The 26,320-nt window shown below is 37.1% G+C and overlaps 1 protein-coding gene across 1 annotated transcript in view; it reads right to left on the minus strand.

Annotated features, from left to right (window-relative positions):
• Positions 1 to 1,857: 1,857 nt before the first annotated feature.
• The window catches only part of TMPRSS12 (transmembrane serine protease 12), a 29,260-nt gene continuing 4,797 nt past the window's right edge, over positions 1,858 to 26,320 (minus strand). The window contains exons 3-5 of the mRNA XM_070454845.1: positions 17,427 to 17,695; positions 8,052 to 8,194; positions 1,858 to 2,392 (exon numbers count right to left, since the gene is read on the minus strand). Coding sequence (XP_070310946.1) covers positions 2,141 to 2,392; positions 8,052 to 8,194; positions 17,427 to 17,695 — 664 coding nt within the window. The 3' untranslated portion in view covers positions 1,858 to 2,140. The remainder of the gene's footprint in view (positions 2,393 to 8,051; positions 8,195 to 17,426; positions 17,696 to 26,320) is intronic.

A 26,320-nucleotide genomic window follows, 5' to 3' on the forward strand; every position in this document is an offset into this window, starting at 1 on the left:
GTAACTTTCCACTTTCCATTATGAAATATTGGCTGTATTCCCTATGTTGTACAGTACATCCTTGAACCTATCTTATACCCAGTAGTTTGTACCTCCCACTCTCCACCTCTATATTGTCCTTACCCCAAACTGGTAACCACTATATCTGTGAGTCTGCTTCTTTTATGTTAAAAATAATATACTTTAAAATTTGAGTTTATAAGTAATAGAACAAGAAGGCCTTTGTTCTAGTAAGTTTTTCAGATTTTGAAAGAAATAAGGTATCTATCTGATATATATATATATACCTATCTATATAATAAAAGACTGTATGAATCATGTGTGTGCTAAATTGCATCAGTCGTGTCTGACTGTGCGACCATGTGGGCAGTAGCCTGCCAGGCTCCTCTGTCCGCAGGATTCTGCGGGCAAGAATACTGGAGTGGGTTGCCATTTCCTCCTCCAGGGGATCTTCCCAACCCAGGGATCAAACCTGCATCACTTATATCTCCTGCACTGGCAGGTGGGTTCTTTACCCCTAGTGCTACTTTGGATAATAATAATAGGAACTGAGCACCTTCAGTATATCAAAACTTTGTATAATCAACTTGTTTAATCATCATAACACTGGCGCCAAGTAGGTATCAATAATCGTCCCAACTCTTACAAATACTAAGTTAACAGAATGAAGTTTGAAACAAAGTCTGTCTTGGGTTCCAAAATCTGTCCTATAATAGTCTCTTGTGGTGGAGAGAAATGTTATATAACTGAATTCTGATTGGCTGAAATAAGTGAACTAAACTGGGCAAAAAGATAAGAGGTTGCAGATAATAGATGCTGCCTGATTAGATAGGCAGACCTAAGCAGTAAGTAGGACATACCTTTGAATTGAAAAGCAAGGATCTTCCCTCCAGTGCTGTCAATACATTTTGCAGAGTTTTTTAACATTAATATCCAGGGCTTATCAAGTGAATCTGAATGATAGTCAGGTAGAATAAACAGAAAATGACTAATGTATTATACTGATTGTTATAGAAGCATCACCCACTAATTCCTTATAAGACCTTGTCAATGGATAAAGTAGGGTCTCCTTTGAAAACGAAAAGTCAGTATCCCCTGAATGTTGCTCACATGTCTATAAAAAAATAAATTTTCTACCCCTTGAACATTAAACTGCTGATGATCCCCAAGGGAATTAATTGATGGAAAACTCATGCTTACTTTCAGTTAAATCCTAAAATTAGGTTAAAGCTAAGCAAAACAAAACAACAAAAATACATGGTTTTAACTGGTTGAATGTTAAAAGGAAGGATGAGAAAATAATTATTTCTCCTTTATGTGTGAGTTCTCCAAAGTTTAAGGGAGATGTGAGTAGATCCTAATCCTGTCTTTTTTGTTTCAATAATTCATGTTATAGATTAGTCATCATAAATTTAACCCCAGTTGGTATTCTTCCTTTCTGAGCATGCTTCTCAGTCACCTCTCCTCACAGTTAATTCAAGAGCCCAAGGAATATAGACTTTTAGCATGGGCTTCAAGAAAATAACGTCCAGAAAGTAGGTTATAATGTTTGCCAAAAAAAAAGTCTTAATATACATTTCTAAATAAAAAGTAAAGTATTTGGAGGTGTTTGCACCACAATTCTCTCTTGGCATCAGAAAGGAAGTATTAATATTAAATAGTTCTAATTAGAATTTGAATAATAGGCAGATACTTACTTCTTCAAATATCCTTTGAGAGTCAGAAACAAGATGATAATTTAAACAATATATATCATACAACCAAATGTTTTTGAATAAAATAAAACCTAACTTAAAAGTTTTTATTAATTTAACAAAAACCAACTTTTCTTTTAATTATTAACTCTTTATTATTTGACATTTATATACATAAAATATATATTTAGCTGTTTATACAATTCTAGGAAGATATTCCAAATGCAAAATTATGATTATAAAGTATAACAAGATACATCAAGGAAGAATGTGATTGAGTGCCAAATTTGTAATCACTTATCTAATACATCACAATCCTTTTATTCCAAAAAATGTTCACATGAGAACTCTAAAATGGGCAATTATTTGTCAAAAGAATAAATGATTTTCATTATATAGAACATGGAAAGGGACACGATGCAAAATAAAGATTCTTCAGAATTTTCTTATGGAGTTGCAAGTAAGAAAACAGAACCTAAGGCTAGAAGGACCTGTCCAAGTAGAATATTTATATTAAATATGCCTTTATTGCTTGACTGGTAGAGTTGCTCTGTCAGCCACTTTTGGTTGAAGGATGGTGCACTATAGACACCAGGAAAATTTTTTCGACCACAGCCATATCCGTAACTGGTAATTCCCATTACAAAATATCGTTTACGTTCTGGTAGGTAGCACATTAATGGTCCACCACTATCACCCTATTAAAAAAGTCCCAAAATAGTATTAGTTACTTCCAGTAGTCCTTAAACAACAATAAATCTGGAATAAATTAATCACATTAATCATATATTTATATAAATATACATTTTTAACTTACTTCCAACTTATAAAGATACATAGATTTTCAGTTTAATATTCCAGCTGAAACAGGTATTCAGGCTGGCCTGTTATTTTTGAGGAACCCTATAGCTGGTGGATAAACTTTCCACCTGCATAGTTTTGAACCAAAATACTATAAATCGAATTATTTGGATTTTTTTTTAGTGTAGTTACTCAGGAGGAATATAATTTAGGAGCTGTGAAAAATACTATAAATATTGCCTATTAGAATACTTGTATTAATCCTGTGTAGGAATGGTAGAACTAAGATATATAATAGATTCATTTAGGTATGTGTGTGGTTTGCTAACTAGAGGACAGGAGTGAATGGGCAAGATTGTGAGACCCGGCATCTTTCTAAGTGTTGACATTGACTGGTGTGGGATCATAGGAATAAATAGCTAGCATACAATGCAGGAGACTGGGGTTCGATCCCTGAGAGAAGGGCATGGCAACCCACTCTAGTGCTCTTGCCTGGAGAATTCCATAGACAGAGGAGCCTGGTGGGTCACAGTTCATGGGATCACAGAGTCTATATGACTGAGCAGCTAACATTTAATGGTATTACAAATGACAAATCCCTGTCATAGTTTATACTAGACTGTTCATACACTGAAGCACCATTACTGAAGAGTATTAATCATTCAAAACAATAAGGACACTGAGATAACTGTTTTAATGCTTAAAGTTTAAGGATCATGTTTCTAAGGTGTTTTCAAATTCTCTATATAGGGAAAGCATTAAAAACTATTTTTTGACAATGAGAATGTTTCACTTCTGAAAGAAATCAGATTGAATTCTTCTACTCGGTAAGACTTTTAAGGAAAAGGATACAGGAAAGATAAACCCTGAATAGCAGAAATCAGAATGAGTAGGAAGAGATCAGAGCATGGGACACTGTTTGGGAGTGATGTGCTGGTAGATTTAGAAGCAGTGAAGAAAAAAGAGGAATAAAGAAATATTTTAAAAGCACAGGGACAAAACAAAAAACAGATAAATTGGATTTTGTAAAAAAAAAAAATAATAATCAAAGATGGGAATTCCCTGGTGATCCAATGGTTGAGACCTGCTGATACAGGGGACATGGGTTTGATCCCTGGTTCTGGAAAATTTCACAGGTTGCAGGGCAACTAAGCCTGGGTGCGACAACTACTGAGCCCCTGCTCTGGAGCGTGCATGCTGCAACTCCTGAAGCCTGCACCCTCTAGAGCCTGTGCTCTGCAACAAGAGAAGCCGCTGCAATAAGAAGCCTGTGCACTGCAACTAGAGAGTATTCCCCTCTCGCTGTGGCTGGAGAAAGCCCATGTGCAGAAAGAAGACCCAGTACAGCCGAAAACAAAAAGTGAGAAAAATAGAAAAATCACGATGGGACTTCCCTGGTGGTCTAGTGGCTAAGAGTCTGTGCTCCCAGTCCAGGGGACCTGAGTTCAATCCCTGGTCAGGGAACTAGATCCCACTTCCCAGATCTGAGAGTTCAGTTGGCACAACTAAAGATCCCGCAGTGAAGATTGAAGATCCTGAGTGCCACAATTAAGACCTAGTGCAGCCGAGTAAATATTAAAAAAAAAAGAAAAAAAATCAAAGATGGTCCTTCCCTGGTGGCCCAGGGGTAAAGAATCTGCTTGCCAATGCAGGAGACATGGGGTGATCCCGGGTCAGGGAAGATCCCACATGCTGTGGAGCAACTAAGCCCATGTACCACAACTACTGAGCCTGTGCCCTAGAGCCCAGGAACCGCATGTGCTGAGCCCGTGTGCCACAGCTACTGAAGCCTGCGTGCCTAGAGCTCTTGCTGAGCAACGAGAAGCCACCACAATGGGAAGCCTGCACACTGCAACAAAGAGTAGCTCCTACTCACCACAGCTAAAGCCTGCCTAGCGATGAAGACCCAGCACAGTCAAAAATAAATAAAACTGTTTTTAAAAATCGTTAAACAAGACAGAAACAAACTCACAGACATAGAAAATAAACTTATGATTACCAGAGGGGAAAGGGATAGAGAGAGGAATAAATTATTTAGAAGTATGGGATTCACAGATGCAAACTACTATGCATAAAATAGATAAGCAAGAAGGATTTACTCTATAGAACAGGGGACTATATTTGGTATCTTGTAATAACCTATAATGGAAAATAATCTGGAAAAATATACACATATAACTGAATCAATCTGCTGTACACCCGAAACTAATACAATATTGAAAATTCTTTGTGTTGTATTTAAAAAAAGATAGACAATAACAAGTGCTGACAAGGATGTGGAGAAATTAGAAACCCAGATAATCACGATGGTGTGATCTCTCACCTAGAGCCAGAATCCTGAAATGTGACGTCAAGTGGGCCTTAGGAAGCATCACTAGGAACAAAGCTAGTGGAGGTTATGGAATTCCAGTTGAGCTATTTCAAATCCTAAAAGATGAAGCTGTGAAAGTGCTGCACTCAATATGTCAGCAAATTTGGAAAACTCAGCCAGTGGCCACAGGACTGGAAAAGGTCAGTTTTCATTCCAATCCCAAAGAAAGGCAATGCCAAAGAATGCTCAAACTACCGCACAATTGCACTCATCTCACACACTAGCAAAGTAATGCTCAAAATTCTCCAAGCCGGCTTCAACAGTATGTGAACTGTGAACTTCCAGATGTTCAATCTGGTTTTAGAAAAGGAAGAGGAACCAGAGATCATCGAAAAAGCAAGAGAGTTCCAGAAAAACATCTATTTCTGCTTTATTGACTAGGCCAAAGCCTTTGACTGTGTGGATCACAACAAACTGTGGGAAATTCTGAAAGAGATGGGAATACCAGACCACCTGACCTGCCTCTTGAGAAACCTGTATGCAGGTCAAGAAGCAACAGTTAGAACTGGACATTGAACAACAGACTGGTTCCAAATAGGAAAAGGAGTATGTCAAGGCTATAAATTAACACCCTGCTTATTCAACTTATTTGCAGAGTACATCATGAGAAACGCTGAGCTGGAGGAAGCACAAGCTGGAATCAAGATTGCCGGGAGAAATATCAATAACCTGAGATATGCAGATGACACCACCCTTATGGCAGAGAGTGAAGAAGAATTAAAGAGCATCTTGATGAAAGTGAAAGAGGAGAGTGAAAAAGTTGGCTTAAAGCTCAACATTCAGAAAATTAAGATCATAGCATCTGATCCCATCACTTCATGGCAAATAGATGGGGAAACAGTGGAAACAGTGGCTGACTTTATTTTCCTGGGCTCCAAAATCACTGCAGATGGTGACTGCAGCTGTGAAATTAAAAGACGCTTACTCCTTGGAAGGAAAGTTATGACCAACCTAGACATGTTAAAAAGCAGAGACATAAAAAAAAAAAAAAAGCAGAGACATTACTTTGCCAACAAAGGTCCATCTAGTCAAGGCTTTGGTTTTTCCAGGAGGCATGTATGGATGTGAGAGTTGGACTATAAAGAAAGCTGAGTGCTGAAGAATTGATGCTTTTGAACTGTGGTGTCGGACAAGACTGTTGAGAGTCCCTTGGACTGCAGGGAGCTCCAACCAGTCCATCTCAGTCCTGAATATTCATTGGACGGACCGATGCTGAAGCTGAAACTCCAATGCTTTGGCCACCTGATGCAAAGAACTGACTCATTTGAAAAGACTCTGATGCTGGGAAAGATTGAAGGTGGGAGGAGAAGGGGGATGAAAGAGGATGAGATGGCTGGATGGCATCACCAAATCAATGGACATGAGTTTGAGTAAACTCCGGGAGTTGGTGATGGACAGGGAGGCCTGGCGTGCTGCAGTCCATGGGGTCGCAAAGAGCCGGAAACGACTGAACTGAACTGATACATTGCTGAGATGGCCAAAAGGCAGATGAAAAGATGCACAACGTCACTAATTATCAATGTTAGAGAAATGCAAGTCAAAACCACCATGAAGTATCACCTCACACCAGTCACAATGGCTATCGTCAGAAAATCTACAAACAGTAAATACTGGAGAAAAAGGAACCCTTCTACACTGTTAGTGAGAATATAAATTGGTATAGCTACTGTGGAGAACAGTATAGAGGTTACTTTAAAAACTAAAACTAGAACTACCATATGACTCAGCAATCCCACTCCTGGGCATATATCCAGAGAAAACTATATTTCAAAAAGATTACATGTACTGCAACGTTCATTGCATCACTGTTTATAATAGTCAGGACACAGAAACAACCTAAGTGTTCATCAACAGAGGAATGGATAAAGAATATGTGATACATATATACAATGGAATATTACTCAGCCAGTAAAAAAGTAATGCTATTTGCAGCAACATGGATGAACCTAGAGATTGTCATACTGAGTGAAGTAAGTCAGACACAGAGAGACAAACATATGATATTGCTTATATGTGAAATATAAAAAAAGGAGTACAAATGAACTTGGTTACAAAACAGAATTAGAGTCACAGATGTAGAAAACAAAGTTTTGGTTAGCAGGGGATAAATGGGGAGGGGTAAACTGGGAGATTGGGATTAACATATACACATGACTAAATTTAAAGCAGATTAAAAAAATAAATAAATTTAAAGCAGATAACTAAAGAACCTGCTATACAGCACAGGGAACTCTACTCAGTGTTCTGTAATGACCTATATGAGGAAAGAACCTTGAAAAAGTGAATATACGTATATATATATATAACTGATTCACTTTGCTCTATACCTGAAACTAACACAACATTGTAAACCAGCTATATTCCAATAAAAAACAGAAGAACTCTCATATTGTTGCATAAGAATGTAAAATGGTGTAGGCACTTTGGAATACAGTTTGACAGTTCTTCAAAAGGTTAAGCATTAACTCAGCAGTTCCACTCCTAGGTGCAATTTCCAAGAGAAATAAAAACATACACATAAAAACATGTACACAAATATTTATAACCATGTTATTTGTAATAGCCAAAAAAGCAAAAATAGCTTAAATGTCTATCTACAAATGGATGGATGAATAAAATGTGTCATATCCAAACCATGGTATATTATTTGGCAATAAAGTGAATAAGGTATACATGCTATAATGGAGACGAACCTTGAAAACATTATGCTGAGTAAAAGAACCCAGTAACAAAAGACCACAAATTGAATGATCCTGTTCATAGGAAATTTCCAGAATAGGCAGATCTCTACAGACTAATGGTTGCCTTAGTGGGAAGAGTTTTTCTTTTTTTTTTGAGGGGGGTTACAAAAGTGTTCTAAAAATTAGATTATGGTAATGGTTGCACTACTCTAAATATAAAATCCCACACTGAGTTTTATACTTTAAATGGGTGAATTGTAAATTGTATCTCAATAAAGGTGGTAATGAAAAAAAAGATTCAGGGCAAATATTTCTTAAGGTTGATCGTGATTGTAGAAACCAAAGAATCAGGCAAGCATGATGATTTGGATTGTTGGAATAGTTAAAAAGGAGAAAAATAATTTAGACTTGAGAATTAAGACTTCACCAGAAAGTGATCAAAGACTTGTTCATGTTTCCTTCTGTCTTTAGAAAATATTGCTAAGGAAAATTATTTGGTCTTACCCTGCAAGAATCAAAAATTCCATCTTCATCACCTGCACAAAATGAAGTGTTAGGAACTATACCCCCATAGCTCATCTCAGAATTACAGAAACTTCGAGAAATATAATGCACTTCTGCTTCATGTAATTCATTGGTAGCATTACCTATTAACAACAACAACAAGAAATACCAGTTAAATTATTTTGGAGAGCAGACATTTTGACAGCAATATAAAATGTTCATGTTCAACAGGTTTTCTTTCCATAGTGACTGATTGAACAATTGTGTAAAATTGTATCCAGATATGTATGCATGTATGTATGCCTGGAGATTCAGTGAAAGAAAGTCTACCAAGTCCTAATGATAGTTATCTCTAGATAGTAGGAATTTCAGGTTACTGTTTTTTAATCTTTGCTTTCTTGTGTTTCTTAGAGGTCTCACAGAAGGATCTGTAGTGTTACAAAATAAAAATGTAAAAATTGTCAAGGGCTAAAGAGGTAAATGCTGAGGTCAGTCTTATGTTGTAAGTTGTGAATAATTTTAATTAAATTTTCTAATGATGCTGTCTTGCAAAATGTTGAACGTGAAAATAAAGCAGATTTCTAATTCATGTACTCCCCTAACTTCTCTGCTTATTCTTGAACATAAAGTGGTTCTTTGCTACAGAAAAGATAGGCAGATACAAGATAACACTTCAGATTATTCTAAGATTTATCCACAGAAAAGCTACTGTAACAGCAGCATCTGATACCATCAGGCTGTCTCAGAATTGCAGTTGTCACATGTGGAAGCTGATTATTTTATGTGCGCCACATTCTTCCTTAGCTTTTCAAGTAATGACATTTTCCCCTTCACTGCAAGTGGGAAAATGACCAAACTATTCCATTCACAGAATTCCATTCCCCTGGAATTAGTCTAGAGGTAACTATATTTGGTATAAGCCTAGTCAATTGGAATACTTATCCAGCCTTATCCAGCATTTTTTAACTGGAGCTGCCAGAGAAGAATCTGTTTCACCCTAGTCACATGATTAGCTATTAATATAAGTTCAAATCAGCCTGCAGCCATAGTTCCACACTTATGAGGACAGGCAGCCTGAGAAAGTAAAGTCAACATGGATAAGAATAAGAAATAGAAATAAAGTATATCTAATGACATCCAAATTCCTGGATCAAGGCTTCCTAGAGGAAAGACGCATTTCTACTCTTTGTTTTCAAATAATTAAAGTAATACTGACTGTATATAAAAGAATATATGTAACATAGACGTTAACCAGATATAATAATGAAATGAACATCTGTAAACCTACCGCCTGATTTATGAACAATACTAATCCAGTGTGGTATTGGTGTCAGTCAGTCAGTCAGTTGAGTAGCTCAGTCATGTCCAACTCTTTGCAACCCCATGAATCACAGCACACCAGGCCTCCCTGTCCATCACCAACTCCCAGAGTTTACTCGAACTCATTTCCATCGAATCGGTGATGCCATCCAGCCATCTCATCCTCTGTCGTCCCCTTCTCCTTCTGCCCCTAAGTCCCTCCCAGCATCAGGGTCTTTTCCAATGAGTCAACTCTTCGCATGAGGTAGCCAAAGTATTGGAGTTTCAGCTTTAGCATCAGTCCTTCCAATGAACACCCAGGACTAATCTCCTTTAGGATGGACTGGTTGGATCTCCTTGCGGTCCAAGGGAATCTCAAGAGTCTTCTCCAACACCATAGTTCAAAAGCATCAATTTTTCGGTGCTCTGCTTTCTTCACAGTCCAACTCTCACATCCATACATGACCACTGGAAAAACCGTAGCCTTGACTAGATGGACCTTTGTTGGCAAAGTAATGTCTCTGTTTTTTAATAAGCTGTCTAGGTTGGTCATAACTTTCCTTGCAAGGAGTAAGCGTCTTTTAATTTCATGGCTGCAATCACCATCTGCAGTGATTTTGGAGCCCCCCAAAATAAAGTCTGACACCGTTTCCACTGTTTCCCCATCTATTTGCCATGAAGTAATGGGACCAGATGCCATGATTGTAGTTTTCTGAATGTTGATTGGTGTAGGGTTATTCAAAATAACTAGAGATTTTCAAAGTGAATAGGAGAAAGAGAGTGCAGAGATAGATGCCTGCATTTTCTGTTTTGTTCCACTGGTCACTTAGAATATTCTTGCACAAATACAATACTGATCAATTACAAACATCCTCTTCCAACAACACAAGAGAACACTCTACACATGGACACCACCAGATGGTAAATACCGAAATCAGACTGATTATATTCTTTGCAGCCAAAGATGGAGAAACTATATGTAGTCAGCAAAAACAAGACCGAGAGCTGACTGCGGCTCAGATCACGAACTCCTTATTGTCAAATTCAGACTTATATTGAAGAAAGTAGGGAAAACCACTAGACTATTCAGGTATGACCTAAATCAGATCCCTTATGATTATATACTAGAAGTGCCAAACAAATTCAAGGGATTAGATCTGATAAACAGAGTGCCTGAAGAACTATGGACGGAGGTTCTTGACATTGTACAGCAGGCAGTGATCAAGACCATCCCCAAGAAAAAGAAATTCAAGAAGTCAAAATGGTTGTCTGAGGAGGACTTACAAACAGCTGAGAAAAGAAGAGAAGCAAAAAACACAGGAGAAAAGGAAAGATATACCCATTTGAATACAGAATTCCAAAGAGAAGAGATAAGAAAGCCTTCCTCAGTGATCAATGGAAAGAAATAGAGGAAAACAGTAGAATGGGAAAGACTAGAGATCTCTTCAAGAAAATTAGAGATACCAAGGGAACATTTCATACAAAGATGGGCACAATAAAGGACAGAAATGGTATGGACCTAACAGAAGCAGATAAGAAGAGGTGGCAAGAATACACAGAAGAACTATACAAAAAAGATCTTCATGACTCAGATAACCAGATGTTGTGATCACTCACCTAGAGCCAGACATCTTGGAATGCAAAGTCAAGTGGGCCTTAGGAAGCATCACTGTGAACAAAGCTAGTGGAGGTGATGGAATTCCCACTGAGCTATTTCAAATCCTAAAAGATGATGCTGTGAAAGTGCTGCACTCAGAGTGCTGCAAATTTGGAAAACTCAGCCAGTGGCCACAGGACTGGAAAAGGTCAGTTTTCAAAATCCCAAAGAAGGCAATGCCAAACACTGCTCAAACTACCTCACAATTGCACTCATCTCACACACTAGCAAAGTAATGCTCAAAATTCTCAAGCCAGGCTTCAACAGTATGTGAACTGTGAACTTCCAGATGTTCAAGCTGGATTTAGAAAAGGCAGAGGAACCAGAGATCAAATTGCCAACATCTCTTGGGTCATCGAAAAAGCAAGAGAGTTCCAGAAAAACATCTGCTTTATTGACTAGGCCAAAGCCTTTGACTGTGTGGATCACAACAAACTGTGGAAAATTCTGAAAGAGATGGGAATACCAGACCACCTGACCTGCCTCTTGAGAAACCTGTATGCAGGTCAGGAAGCAACAGTTAGAACTGGACACTGAACAACAGACTGGTTCCAAATAGGAAAAGGAGTACGTCAAGGCTGTAAATTGACACCCTACTTATTCAACTTATATGCAGAGTACATCATGAGAAATGCTGAGCTGGATGAAGCACAAACTGGAATCAAGATTGCTGGGAAAAATACCAATAACCTCAGATATGCAGATGACATCACCCTTATGGCAAAAGGTAAAGAGGGACTAAAGAGCCTCTTGATGAAAGTGATAAGAGGAGAGTGAAAAAGTTGGCTTAAAGCTCAACATTCAGAAAACTAAGATCATGGCATCTGGTCCCATCACTTCATGGCAAATAGATGGGGAAACAGTGGAAACAGTGGCTGACTTTATTTTTCTGGGCTCCAAAATCACTGCAGATGGTGACTGCAGCCATGAAATTAAAAGGTGCTCTATCCTTGGAAGAAAAATTATGACCAACCTAGACAGCATATTAAAAAGCAGAGACATACTTTGCCAACAAAAGTCTGTCTAGTCAAAGCTATGGTTTTTCCAGAAGTCATGTATGGATGTGACAGTTGGACTATAAAGAAAGCTGAGCACCAAAGAACTGGTACTTTTGAACTGTGGTGTCTGAGAAGACTGTTGAGAGTCCCTTAGACTGCAGGGAGCTCCAACCAATCCATCCTAAAGGAAATCAGTCCTGAATATTCATTGGAAGGACTGATGCTGAAGCTGAAACTCCAATATTTTGGCCACCTCATCCGAAGAGTTGACTCATTGGAAAAGACCCTGGTGCTGGAAAAGATTGAAGGTGGGAGGAGAAGGGGATGACAGAGGATGAGATGGTTGGATGGCATCACCGACTCAATGCACATGAGTTTGAGTAAACTTCCCTGGTAATGGACAGGGAAGCCTGGCATCCTGCAGTACATGGAGTCGCAAAGAGTTGGACACAACTGAGCGACTGAACTAAACTGATATACATTATTATCTAGTTATAAGGATTAAGATTATTATTATTTCTTCTTTGACATATGAGTTATTTAGTAGTACATTTAAAAAATTTCAAATGTGTGATTTAAATTCTTTTGGTCATTTTAAAAGAAGCTTTATTTATGTTTAATTTACATTCAATTCTCACACTGTAAGACAGCAATTCAATGATTTTTGGTAAACTTATAGCAGGCCCACATCCAGTTTTAGGACACTTCCATGCCCGATTGCAGTCAATTCTCATCTCCAGCCTCACACTCAGAAAATGACTGATAGAATTTCTGTCTCTGTAGGTTTGCCTTTTCTAGGAATTTTGTATAAATAAATCAGTTGGTCATAAATATAAGTTGGGTTGTTCGAGGGCTTTTTTTTGGACTCTGTATTGTGTTCCATTGATCTCTGCTATGTTTAATCAACCAGCACTGCAGAAATACAAAGGATCATAAGAGACTACTACAAGCAAATATACACCAATAAAATGGATACCTTAGAAGACAGGGGCAAATTCTTAGAAAGGTACCATCTCTCAAGACTGAACCAAAAAGAAACCAAATTTGAATTAACAGTATTGAAAGTGAATCAATAATTTAAAAACTCCCAGCAAACAAACAAATACCAGATGCCTTCACAGTTGAATTCTACCAAATATTTAAAGAATAGTTAACATCTTTCTGAAATTATTCCAAAAACTTGCATGGGAACACTTCCAAACTCACTCTCTGAGACCCCATCACCTGATACCAAGACCAGACAAAGATATCACAAAAAAGAGAAAATTACAGGGCAGTATCACTGATGAGCATAAATGCAAAAATCCTTAACAAAGTACTAGCAAAGAGAATCCAACAATGCATTAGGAGGATCATATATCATGATCAAGTGGGATTCATCCCAGGGATGCAAGGATTTTTCAAAGTCTGTAAAATGATCGGTGTGATACATTCTATTAACAAATTGAAAAATAAAAACAATATGACCATCTCAATAGATACAGATGAATTTTTATAAAATTCAACTTCAGTTTACAATAAGAGCTCTCCAGAAAGCGGGCATAGAGGGAACATACTTCAGTATAATAAAGGCCATAACTAACATCATACTCAATGGTGAAAAGCTAAAAGCATTCCTTCTAAGATGAGGAACAAGACAAGGATGCCCACTCTTGCCACTTTTATTCAACATAGTTTTGGAAGTCCTAGTCATGGCAATTGAAGAGGAAAAAGAAATAAAAGGAATCCAAATTGGAAAGGAAGAAGTAAAACTGTCATTATCTGCAGATGACATGATACTATACATAGAAAATTCAAAACATGCTACCAGAAAATAAATCAATACCATACTGTCTTAATGGCTGTAGTTTTTAGTATACTTTTAAATTAGGTAGAGTAACTTAGTTTTGTTGTTCTTCAAAAAAACTTTTTGACTATTCTAGGTTCTTTGCCTTTCCATATACATTTTAGGATCAGCTTGTCAAATTGTATGAAAAACCTTGCTGGGATTTTGATAGGGATTGCATTGAATATATGGGTCAATCTGAGGATAATAGCCATATTAACAATATTGAGTCTTTGAATCCATGAATGTGGTATGTCTTTCCATTTATTAGGTCTTCTTTAATTTCCCTATGTAACATTTTGTAGTTTTAAGTATACATGTTTTGCACGTTTTTAGTCTTTTCAAAATCTTAATTGGGATTTGTTGAGCTTCTTTTTTATAAATTAAAGTTTTGTGTTTTCTTTTTTCCATGAAATTCAGGTAGTTTGGGGCCATTATTTTCTTCAGCTATTTTTTTGTCCCCATTTTAATTTTCTTTCCTTTCCAGAAATCCTACTATATGTACGCTGGTATACTTGATGTTGTGCCAAAGGCCTCTCTGAGTGTGTTTATTTTTCTTCAAGAATTTTTTCTCTGTTTTCTCCAGATTATATTATTTCTGTTTCTGTAGTTTAAGTTCACAGGTGCTTTCTTGTGCCATATCAAATCTCTAGAATTTCCATTCGGTTCTTTTTAAAATTGTTTATTTCTCCACAGGCATTCCCTATTAAGTCATTGTCATCATGTTTTTAATTCTTTGAACAATAATTTCTGTTTAATTTGTCAAACATATTTAAAGAGCTTCTTTGAAGTCTTTGCTGTATTCAACATCTAAACCTGTCCAGAGTCAGTTTCTATTGACCACTTTTCCCCCGTGAGTATGGGTCACATTTCTGTGGGGTTTTTTTTTTCTCTTAGTTTTTTGGATGTCTTACAGTATTTCTGTTGAAAATTGTGCATTTTCAGATTGATGTACTCTAACAACTCTGGGTTTTTATTCTCTTCTCAACACTGTTGTTGTGTTTTCTTAAAAATAACTTGCCTGGACTTAGATTGTAGAAATCTGTGTGTCACACACTGTGTGACTGTTGATGTCTCTGCTGTTTTTTAATTCTGATTTTTACCTTTTAACCTGCCTTCACTGGGCTTACCCATATGTCTGCATAGTTTGCTTATCAGTTAATGATTTGGGCTTTCATCCTCTGCTGATGAATCTATGTATGGTTTGGGGAGTGTGTTCAGAGTTCAGTCAGATTTCAAGTCTGCCTTGGTTTCACTTTATGCTAAGCTCTCTCAGGTTTTTCTCCCCACACGTGTATACATGTATGTTTCCCAGTAAACCAAGGATGTTTAGAGAGCTTATCTAGCCATTCTGTAGCTGTCTCATTTTGAGGTTCTTCTTGTCAAATTTCTGAACTCTTCCACTCCTGGCTGCGTCTAGGATCACAATCCCAGACCAGCAGAGCTGTGTGTTTCCCCCATTCATCTCTTGCTGAGTCCAATACTGTTTAAAATTTATTCTTTAAGATTTTTATTTAGTTTTTTGAATCAATTACTTTTATTGACAGTGCTGCTGGCCTGGATTATCAACTACTATTCCAAATCAAGTCCTTATCCTCTGGTAGCAAGATCCTTTTTCCCCATAATCCTCATGGTCTTGATAAAGCTATTACACTGACTGATCTGAAAGGGAGTTAGGAGCAGCCAGAGCAAGAAAACTACAAGTTCCTCTTTTTACCCAAATTTCTAGATGCTTATAATAAACAAATATTCCTCAATTTATTATGCATTTTTATTTCCAGGGCTCTGAAATGGTTGCTTTTGACAGTTTTTGAGTTTTTTTCCAATTTATGCTTATGTTGGGGGATGAGGATTTGCCGACCTCCTTATTCCATCATATTCCCATCTCTCTTATTCCTAAATTAATTGTAATCAGAGTATATAGTCTGTACATTACCTGTCCTTTGAACTTGGTGATTTTCTTTATGTCCTAGTTAAGCAGTCAGTTTTTATAAAGGTTCTACCTGTACTTGAAAAGATGAAAGTGTCTGATTTTGGGGTGCAGAATTTTTTGATTTGGCTATTAAATCAAGCTTTCTAATTCAAACATTATATATATATTTTAACAACCAACACTTTTATTTTCATTTATTTTCTGCAGCATTTATTCCTGGGCCATAAGTTTTTGTTTCTTCAGTTTCTTCTGGGATTTCTTTTTCTTCTGTGCCACCTCCTTTTCTGGTTTAGGAACTATCTGTTCTTTTTCAGTAAGGATCATCTCAATGTGGCAGGGAGAGCTCATGTAGGGGTTGATCCTGAGCTCTGTAAGTCCTGTGCCACGTCTTGGGGGCTTTGTTCACCTGGATGTGCTCAGTGACCAGAGAATCTACATCCAAGCCCTTAAGTTCAGCATTACTCTCTGCATTTTTGAGCATGTGCAGTAAAAATTCAGCACCCGTTTTTGGGCCGCCGACCCTGCATCCAGCTCCACTGTTTGGCCTGTGCACACCTCCCAGCTCCACCATTGTAACGACAGAATGGCACACACTGCTTCTTTAAAGTGACATCCTCATGAGACAAGTGCTCGGGGCTGGTGCACTGGGATGACCCAGAGGGATGGGATGGGGAGGGAAGGGGGAGGGGGGTTCAGGATGGGGAACACATGTAAATCCATGGCTGATTCATGTCAATGTATGGCAAAAACCACTACAATATTGTAAAGTAATTAGCCTCCAACTAATAAAAATAAATGAAAAAAACAAAACTAAACAAAAAAAAAATAAAGTGACACCCTTATACTTGGTGGCTTTTCGGATATCCATACCAATTATGGCCTGGGCAGTTCCACAAGTGTTCTTAAAGTGAACACAAAGATTTGAACCTCCTGATTTGCATGATTTTGTGGGGTTTTCTGGGTCGAGTGAATAGCGCACTATTTTTAGAGGTCACCTCAGGCCACTTACTGGAAAGGCAAACATTCTAAATCTTTACTAATTTTTCATCTGCTTAATATGCCAATAATAAAAGAGTTGTGTGAAAATCCCCTACTATCATAGGGAAGTTATAATGTTTGTCATACAATTCTATTTTTCTTTAATATTGCCTGCAGAGACTGTTTTCTATGTTTTTTTATTCCTTCCATTAGTTCAGATAGTCAGTTTTTTGTGCCCCTTTGTGCACCATAGAAAATACATGGCAATCAACCTGTTTGATACTAAACAGTACACTAAATAAAAAGGATACTAAATTTGATTCCTTATAGCCAGAAGCTTATCATCTAAGATAAGTAAATCTGCCACAGAACTTGCTTTATCACCCAGGAGTCTCAGAAACTATAGTAACACTTGGAACCATCATTCTCTCTGAGAAAGTCTAAAAGATGTAGGCATGTATAACAAAAGAAGTCTCTATTTCTGCTTTGGAAGATAACTTTCTCTCTCCCACAAGGAAGAAAAAAATTAAAAAGAAAATTAAAAGACATTTTTTTTTTCACTGGTTTATAAAGACCTACTGTTCAAACTCATGATATAAAGAGATATAAAAGACATACATAAAAGAGTTCACCCTCTGCCGATTATCAGGAAAATCTGTATCAGCAAAATTCAGATTATAATTACCTTCTTCTTTTGTTCTTCCCCAGCCACTTATAAAACATGTTGTGTTTTTGTTTAGTCTTTGGAAAACACCAAAAGGTAGACAAATAGGTTGAATGTAATTATTATAACGCACTGCTTTTTTTAAGTAAAAAAGTGCAATATCATTATCATAAGATTCCACATTGAAGTCTGGATGGACAATGATTGCATTAACTTTGATCCTCTTGCTGTGTGGCTCACTCCCTTTTATATTATTAGTTCCAATCACAGCTCTCCACATTACAGGATTTCTGAAAGAAAGTAAATGCTTTTGTTATAAACATGGTTATTTAAGTAAATATTTTTTCTCCCACTAGTTTTTGTTTTTCTCATGTTAGATTAATAATAATAAAAATTAAACCTACTTTCATCTGACAAAGTCATATCAAGGAAAAACCTAACTACTGTGATATAGGAAAGGAGAAAAAGATCAGTGGGACAGAAAGTCTCAAACAGATTCGAGTACCTGAGAATTTAATATATGGTAGCAGTTCTTTGGAACTAACAAACAAGTTTGAAAAGTGAAATAAAATTAAATCTCTGAAAAATACTAAACAGTAAAATAAACTCCAAATAGATTAAATATTTAAACACACAGATCTTTTAAATAAAGACTTATCTTTCAGAGATACATAAAGTGGTATGTCTGAGATTTCTTTCAAAATAATTGGAGGGGGAGTTGGCAAGAATAAAGATGAAATAAGATCAGGCATGAGCTGATGAACTGAAGCTGCATAATATGTATTGGGAATTCACTAAACTATTTACTTTTTAACATTTTTTAAATCCTTGAATAAAACATTTGGATATTAAATTAGGATGAGAGGTTTAAAACTTAAACCAGAAAGAAAATATAGATGAATATATAACTTTGGTGTTGGGAAGGACTTTATATATTCCACTGGACTGTATCTTTGTGAGAAAGGACTTTATAAAGCAAGACACTAAATGTAAAAGAAGCAACTAATGGATCTTGACAGTCTTTAGAAGCAAAAGCAAGCAGAAATCAAACTAAACCAAAAAATCTTTTGTAGGTCAAAAATCAGCAATTAAAGCCTCAAGTGGTTAATAGTTACTGCATTTGAATTTGGTTTGGAGGAACTATTTACTTTATACCCTGTTGTTTACAAATGGTGAAGCTCCTCTCACCCTTCAAATTGGCAAACCGTATGTATGCATATTTGATTATTATGCTCAGTACAGACAAGAGTCAGAGGAACATAAGTTACTCTTAGTCATTGGGGAAAATATAAATAGATGGCTACTTTGGCAGCATGTACCAGTAACCTATAAAAGCTACGTTGTATTTGACACTGCATTTCAGCTTTCTAGAGTTTATTCCAAGGAAGTAGAAGATATTTAACTATCTTAAAAGTGGACTAGGTAACCTCTAAAAACTCTGTAAAAATATTTTAAAGTCCTAGTTCTATTGTGTTTAAATGCTTTAAGCTACTTTTAAATACCTGTATACAGGTCAGGAAGCAACAGTTAGAACTGGACATGGAACAACAGACTGGTTCCAAATAGGAAAAGGAGTACATCAAGGCTGTATATTGTCACCCTGCTTATTTAACTTATATGCAGAGTATGTCATGAGAAACACTGAGCTGGAGGAAGCACAAGCTGGAATCAAGATTGCTGGGAGAAATATCAGTAACCTCAGATAATGCAGATGACACCACCCTTGTGGCAGAAGTGAAGAAGAACTAAGGAGCCTCTTGATGAAAGTGAAAGAAGAGAGTGAAAAAGTTGGTTTAAAGCTCAACATTCAGAAAACTAAGATCATGGCATCTGGTCTCATCACTTCATGGCAAATAGATGGGGAAACAGTAGAAACAATGGCTGACTTTATTTTGGGGGGCTCCAAAATCACTGCAGAGATGGTGATTGCAGCCATGAAATTAAAAGACGCTTGCTCCTTGGAAGGATAGTTATGACCAACCTAGACAGCATATTAAAAAGCAGAGACATTACTTTGCCAACAAAGGTCCATCTAGTCAAGGCTATGGTTTTTCCAGTAGTCATGTATGGATGTGACAGTTGGACTGTAAAGAAAGCTGAGCGCAGAATTGATGCTTTTGAACTGTGGTGTTGGAGAAGACTCTTGAGAGTCCCTTGGACTGCAAGGAGATCCAACCAGTCCATCCTAAAGGAAATAAGCCCTGAATATTCATTGGAAGGACTGATGCTGAAGCTGAAACTCCAATACTTTGGCCACCTGATGTGGAGAGCTGACTCATTTCCCTGATGCTGGGAAAGATTGAGGGCAGGAGAAGGGGATGACAGAGGATGAGATGGTTGGATGGCATCACCGACACAACGGACATGGGTTTGGGTGGACTCTGGGAGTTGGTGATGGACAGGGAGGCCTGGCGTGCTGCGATTCATGGGGTCCCAAAGAGTTGGACACGACTGAGTGACTGAACTGAACTTTTAAATAATGTTTCTTTTCTTTCTTGAATTAAATTATCTTTATTTTAAAGATAAAGGTAAAATTAATTTATCTTTCTTGAATTAAAATTTTTTCAGTTTTATTGAGAAATAATTGACATACATCATAGTATAAGATTAAGGTATACTGCATATTGGTTTGATCTACATATATTATAAAATGATTACCACAGTAGGTTTAATTAACATCCATTATCTCATTTTTATGCAATAAAAAGGAAAGAAAAAATTCTTGTGGTGAAAACTCTTAGGACATACTCTCTTAACAGTTTTCCTGTATATCACACAGCAGTCTTACCTACTATACTCATCATGTTTTACGTTGTTCCTAGTTCTTATTTGTCTTATGATGGAAGTTTGTACCTTTGACTACCTTTCCTCCAATATCCCTTCTCCCCACAGCCTGCCTCTGGCAACAGCCATAAATCTCATCTCTTTTTCTCTGAATTTGGTGGGGATTTTTTGTTTTTCTTGGATTCTACTTATAACTGAGAACATGCAGTATGAATTTGTCTTTCTGTCAGACTTACTTCACTTAGCATGATGCCTTCAAGATCCACCCACAGTGTCACAAATGGTAGGATTTCCTCATTATTTATGGCTAAATTACACACACAGCACATTTCTTTACTTTTTTATCCATTCATCCATCACTTGTCACTTAAAAGCTGTTGTAAATAATTCTGCTATGAACAGGGGGTGCAGATATCTTTTTGAGTTAGTGTTTCTTTCCTTTTGGATATCGTCCGAGATAGAATCGCTGGATCATGTTATAGTACTATTTTTAATTTCTTGAGAACCCTCCGTACTGTTTTTCCATAGTGGATATACCAATTTACACACTCTTATGGGAGTTCACATGTGTTTCTTTTCCTCCACATCCACACCAGCATTTGTTATCTGTCTTTTTTGATGATGGCCATTGTAAGGTGATATTTCGTTGTGGTTTTAATTTACATTTCCCTGATGACTAGTGAGTTGAGCGTCTTTTCAGGTACCTGTTGACCATTCATATATCTTCTCTTGGAAAATATCTATTTAGATTCTATACCCATTTTAAAAATCTTATGATCCTTTGTATTTCTGTGATATAAGTTGTACTATGTCCTTTTGCATTTATAAGTTTATTGATGTGGGTCCTCCCTCTTTTTTCCTTGGTAAGTAAGGGTTTGTCAATTCTGTCTATCTTTTCAAAGAACCAACTCTTAGTTTGGTTAATGTTTTATATATTTTTGGTATCTATTTAACACTGTGCTAATCTTTATTATTTCCTTCCTTCTAATTTTAGGTTCAGTTTCTCCTTTTTCTAGTTCCTTCAGGTACAGAGGTAGGTTGTTTATTTGGTATCATCTTGCTTCTTTATATATGCATTTATTGCCATGAACTTCTCTCTTAGAACTGCTTTTGCTGCATAAGTAGTGTTTCCATTTTTGTCTCAAAATCCTTCTTGAATTTCTCTTTTAGTTTCTTCTTTGATCCATTGGTTTCCTAGGAGAGTATTGTTTAATTTCCATGTATTCATGCATTTTCCAATTTTCCTCTTTTTATTGATTTCTACTTTCATGCTATTGTGGTCAGAGAAGATCCTTGGTATGATTTCAGTCTCCTTGAATTTGCTGACTTGTTTTGTGGCCTAACATATGGTCTGTTGTAGAAAATGTTCCATGTGTACTTGAGAAGAATGTATAATTTGCTACTGTTTGCTAGAAGGTTCTGCCTATTGTCTGTTAAGTCCTTCTTGATGTATAGCATTGTTTAAATCTGCTGTTTCCTTATTGATTCTTTCTCGATGATCTGTCAATTGTTAAGATCCCCAACTAAACTCCCCAACTATTACTGAATTGCTATTTATTTCTCCTTTTAACTCTGTTAGTTCTTGCTTTATATGTTTAGACACTCCAATGTTGGATGCATAAATATTTACTGTTATTATATCTTCTTGATGGCTTGACCCCTTTATTATTGTTGTTGTTCAGTCGCTAAGTTGTGTCTGACTCTTTGATGGACTACAGCATGCCAGGCTTCCCTGTCCTTCACCATCTTCTGGAGTTTGCACAGATTCATGTGCATTGAGTGGGTGATGCTATCTAACCATCTCATCCTTTCCTACCCTGTTCTCCTTTTCCCTTCAATCTCTCCCAGCATCAGGGTCTTTCTATTGTATGCTGATCTTTTCTTGTCTCTTTTACCATTTTATGCTTAAAGTCTATTTTGTCTAATATAAATACCCTTGCTTCTTAGGAGGTTACCAATTTCTTGAAATATCATTATCCATCCCTTCACTCTCAGTCTATGTGTGCCTTTAAAAAAAATTTTTTTTAAATGTATCTATTTGGCTGCTTCAGATCTTGGTTGCTACACATGGAATCTTTGTTGCTGCACATGGAATCTTCATAGTCTCACATAGAAACTTTCACTGGTTATGTGTGCTGTCTGGTTGTGGCATGCAGGCTCAGTTGCTCCATGGCATATGAGATCTTAATTCACTGGAATTGAACTGCACCCCCTGCATTGCAAGATAAACTCTTAGCCACTGAACCACCAGGCAAGTCCTCTCTGTGTGCCTTTAAAGCTAAAGTGAGTCCCTTGTAGACAGCAAATTGTTGGATAAAGACTTCCTGAACAAACAAAAGCTGAAGGAGTTCATTACTACTAGACTAGCCATACAAGAGAATTCTAGAAAAACATCTTCTTTGGCTTCATTGACTACGTTAAAGCCTTTGTGTAGACCACAACAAACTGTGGAAAATTCTTAAAGGGATGGGAATACCAGACCACCTTACCTGCCTCCTGAGAAACCTGTATGCAGGTCCAGAAGCAACAGTTAGAACTGGACATAATGGACTGGTTCAAAATTGAGAAAAGAGTATGTCAAGGCTGTATATTGTCACCCTGCTTATTTAACATATATGCAGACTACATCATTTGAAATGCTGGGCTGGATGAATCACAAGTTGGAATCAAGATTACTGGGAGAAATATCAACAACCTCAGATATGTAGATGATAACCACCCTAATGGCAGAAAGTGAAGAGAAACTAAAAAGCCTCTTGATGAGGGTGAAAGAGGAGAGTGAAAAAGCTAGCTTAAAACTCAACATTCAGAAAACGAAGATCATGGCATCTGGTTCAGTCACTTCATGGCAAATAGATGGGGAAACAATGGAAACAGTGACGGATTTTATTTTCTTGGGCTCCAGAATCACTGTGGATGGTGACTGCAGCCATGAAATTAAAAGACATTTGCTCCATGGAAGAAGAGCTATGACAAACCTAGACAGTGTATTAAAAAGCAGAGACATTACTTTGCTGACAAAGGTCTATGTAGTCAAAGCTGTGGTTTTTCCAGTATCATGTATGGATGTGAGAGCTGGGCCATAAAGAAGACTGAATGCCGAAGAATTGATGCTTTTGAATTGTGGTGTTGGAGAAGGCTCTTGAGTCCCTTGGACAGCAAGGAGATCAAGCCAGTCAATCCTAAACGAAATCAACCCTGAATATTCATTGGAAGGACTGATGCTGAAGCTGAAGTGCCAATCCTTTGGCCACCTGATGTGAAGAGCTGACTTACTGGAAGAGACCCTATGCTGGGAAAGAAATGGAAACCCACTCCAGTATTCTTGCCTGGAGAATTTCATGGAAAGAGGAGCCTGGCAGGCTACAGTCCATGGGATTGCAAAGAGTCAGGCATGACTGAGTGACTAACACACTTACTGATACTAGGAAGGATTGAAAGTAGGAGGAGAAGGAGATAAGAGGACAAATGGTTGGATGGCATCACTGACTCAATGGACATGAATTTGAGCAAACTCTGGAAGATGGTGAAGGACTGGGAAGACTGGTGTGCTACAGTTCATGGGGTCGCAGAGTCAGACACAACTGATCAACTGAACAACAACAGCCTTACAAGAAGTGCTAAAGAAACTTCTTTGAGTGAAAGTAAAAGGACACTAATTAACATCATAAAGAAATTAAAAGGTAGTGCAAAACTCATTGGTAATGGTAAACACACAAACATAAATTCTGTAATTTGGTAATAGTGGCACATAATTTATTTACAACTTTATTTTAAAAGTTAAATTAATGTAGTAAAAATAACCATAACTATAATCATCCATTAGTTACATAAAAATACATAAATCATGACAGCAGTATCCTAAAATGTGAGGTGGAGGAGAAGCTAAAGTGTAAAGTTTAGGAATTCTATTGAAGTTGTAACAGCTTAAAATATGGTGTTATAATTTTAAGATAGTTTGTGTAAGCTTTTTTATAATCTCAAGGGAAAAACCTGTAGCAGTTACACAAAAGGACATGATAAAGAAGTCAAAGCAACATTAGCATATGTAAAACAGATAGTGGGAAGTTGCTATGTAACACAGGGACCCCAACCCTGTGCTCTGTGACAAGAGGGTGGGGACATATATATATACTTACGGCTGATTCACGTTGTTGTATGGCAGAAACCAACACAACTTTGCAAAACAATTATTCTCCAATTAAAAATAAATTAAAAAAAAGAAGTCAAGGCATACTGATACCAAAAGACATCAAACCACATGCACACACAAAACAACAGGCTAATAAACAAGGAATAATGGATCTATAAAGCAACCAGAAAACAATTAACAAAATGGCAATGGTAAGTCCTTACCTATCAATAATTACTTTAAATGTAAACAGATTAAACCCTCCATCAAATGACAAAGAATAGCTAAATCAGTTTATATTACTTACTATGTGGATCATCACAAACTGGAAAATTCTTAAAGAGATAGGAATACCAGACCACCTTACCTGCCTTCTGAGAAACCAGTATATTGGTCAAGAAGCAACAGTTAGAACCAGACATAGAACCCGACTGGTTCAAAACTGGGAAAGGAGTACATCAAGGCTGTATATTGTCACCCTGCTTATTTAACTTATATGCAGAGTACATCATGAGAAATGTGGGGCTGGATGAAGCACAAGCTAGAATCAAGATTGCTGGGAGAAATATCAATCACCTCAGATATGCACATGACATCATCCTTAATGGCAGAAAATGAAGAACAACTAAAGAGCCTCTAGATGAGGGCAAAAGAGGAGAGTAAAAAAGCTGGCTTAAAACTCAACATTCAGAAAACGAAGATCATGGCATCTGGTCCCATCACTTCATGGCAAATAGATGGGGAAACAATGGAAACAGTGAGAGATTTTATTTTCTTGGGCTCCAAAATCATTGTGGATAGTGACTGCAACCATGAAATTAAAAGATGATTGCTCCTTGGAAGAAAAGCTATGACCAACCTAGACAGCATATTAAAAAGCAGAGACATTACTTTGCCAACAAAGGTCCATCTAGTCAAAGCTATGGTTTTTCCAGTAGTCATGTATGGATGTGAGAGTTGGACTATAAAGCAAGCTGAGTGCCAAAGAATTGATGCTTTTGAACTGTGGTGTTGGAGAAGACTCTTGAGAGTCCCTTGGACTGCAAGAAGATCAAACCAGTCAATCCTAAAGGAAATAAACTCTGAATATTCATGGAAAGACTGATGCTGAAGCTGAAGCTCCAATACTTTGGCCACCTGATGCTAAGAGCTGACTCCTTGGAAAAGACCCTGATACTAGAAAAGATTGAAGGCAGAAGGAGAAGGGGATGACAGGATGAGATGGTTGGATGGCATCACCAACTCAATGAACATGAGTTTAAGCAAGCTCCAGGCGTTGGTGCTGGACAGGGAAGCCTGGAATGCTGCAGTCCTTGGGGTCACAAAGAATTGGACATGACTGAGCAACTGAACTGAACTGACTTCAATTTATATTCAGACCATAAGATTAAGAAAGCGAGTTATATACACCGAAAACTACAAAACTTTGCTAAAAGAAATTAAAGATGATGTAAATAAATGGAAAGACACCCCTTGTTCATGTATTGGAAGACTTAATATTGTTAAAAATGACAGTACTAAACAATGCTCCATAAAGTCAATGCAATACCTATACCAATATCAATGTTTTTGCAGAAATTAAAAAAATCCTAAAATTCATAAGGAATATCAAAAGACCCCAAGTAGGCAAAATAAACTTGAAAAAGAAGAATGAAGTTGGAGGATCATACCTCCAGTTTTCAAAACTTATTGAAAAGCTACAGTAATCAAACAGTGTGGTACTAGCATAAGGGCAGGCATATATGGCAATGAAAAGACTAGAGAGCCTAGAAATACACTCTTGCATATGTGGTCAGTTGATTGTCGACAACAGTGCCAAGACTATTCAATGGAGAAAGGAAAGACTTTTCAGCAATGGTGCTGGGAAAATTGGATATCTACATACAAAAGAATGAAATTGGATCCTTACTTTATAGCATATGCAAAAGTTAAGTCAACACAGATCAAAGACCTGAGTGTAAAAATAAAGATATATAACTCTTAGAAGAAAACACAGAAG

The sequence above is a fragment of the Odocoileus virginianus genome, chromosome 24 (assembly GCF_023699985.2).
Source record: "Odocoileus virginianus isolate 20LAN1187 ecotype Illinois chromosome 24, Ovbor_1.2, whole genome shotgun sequence".
In the NCBI taxonomy this organism is placed as follows: domain Eukaryota; kingdom Metazoa; phylum Chordata; class Mammalia; order Artiodactyla; family Cervidae; genus Odocoileus; species Odocoileus virginianus.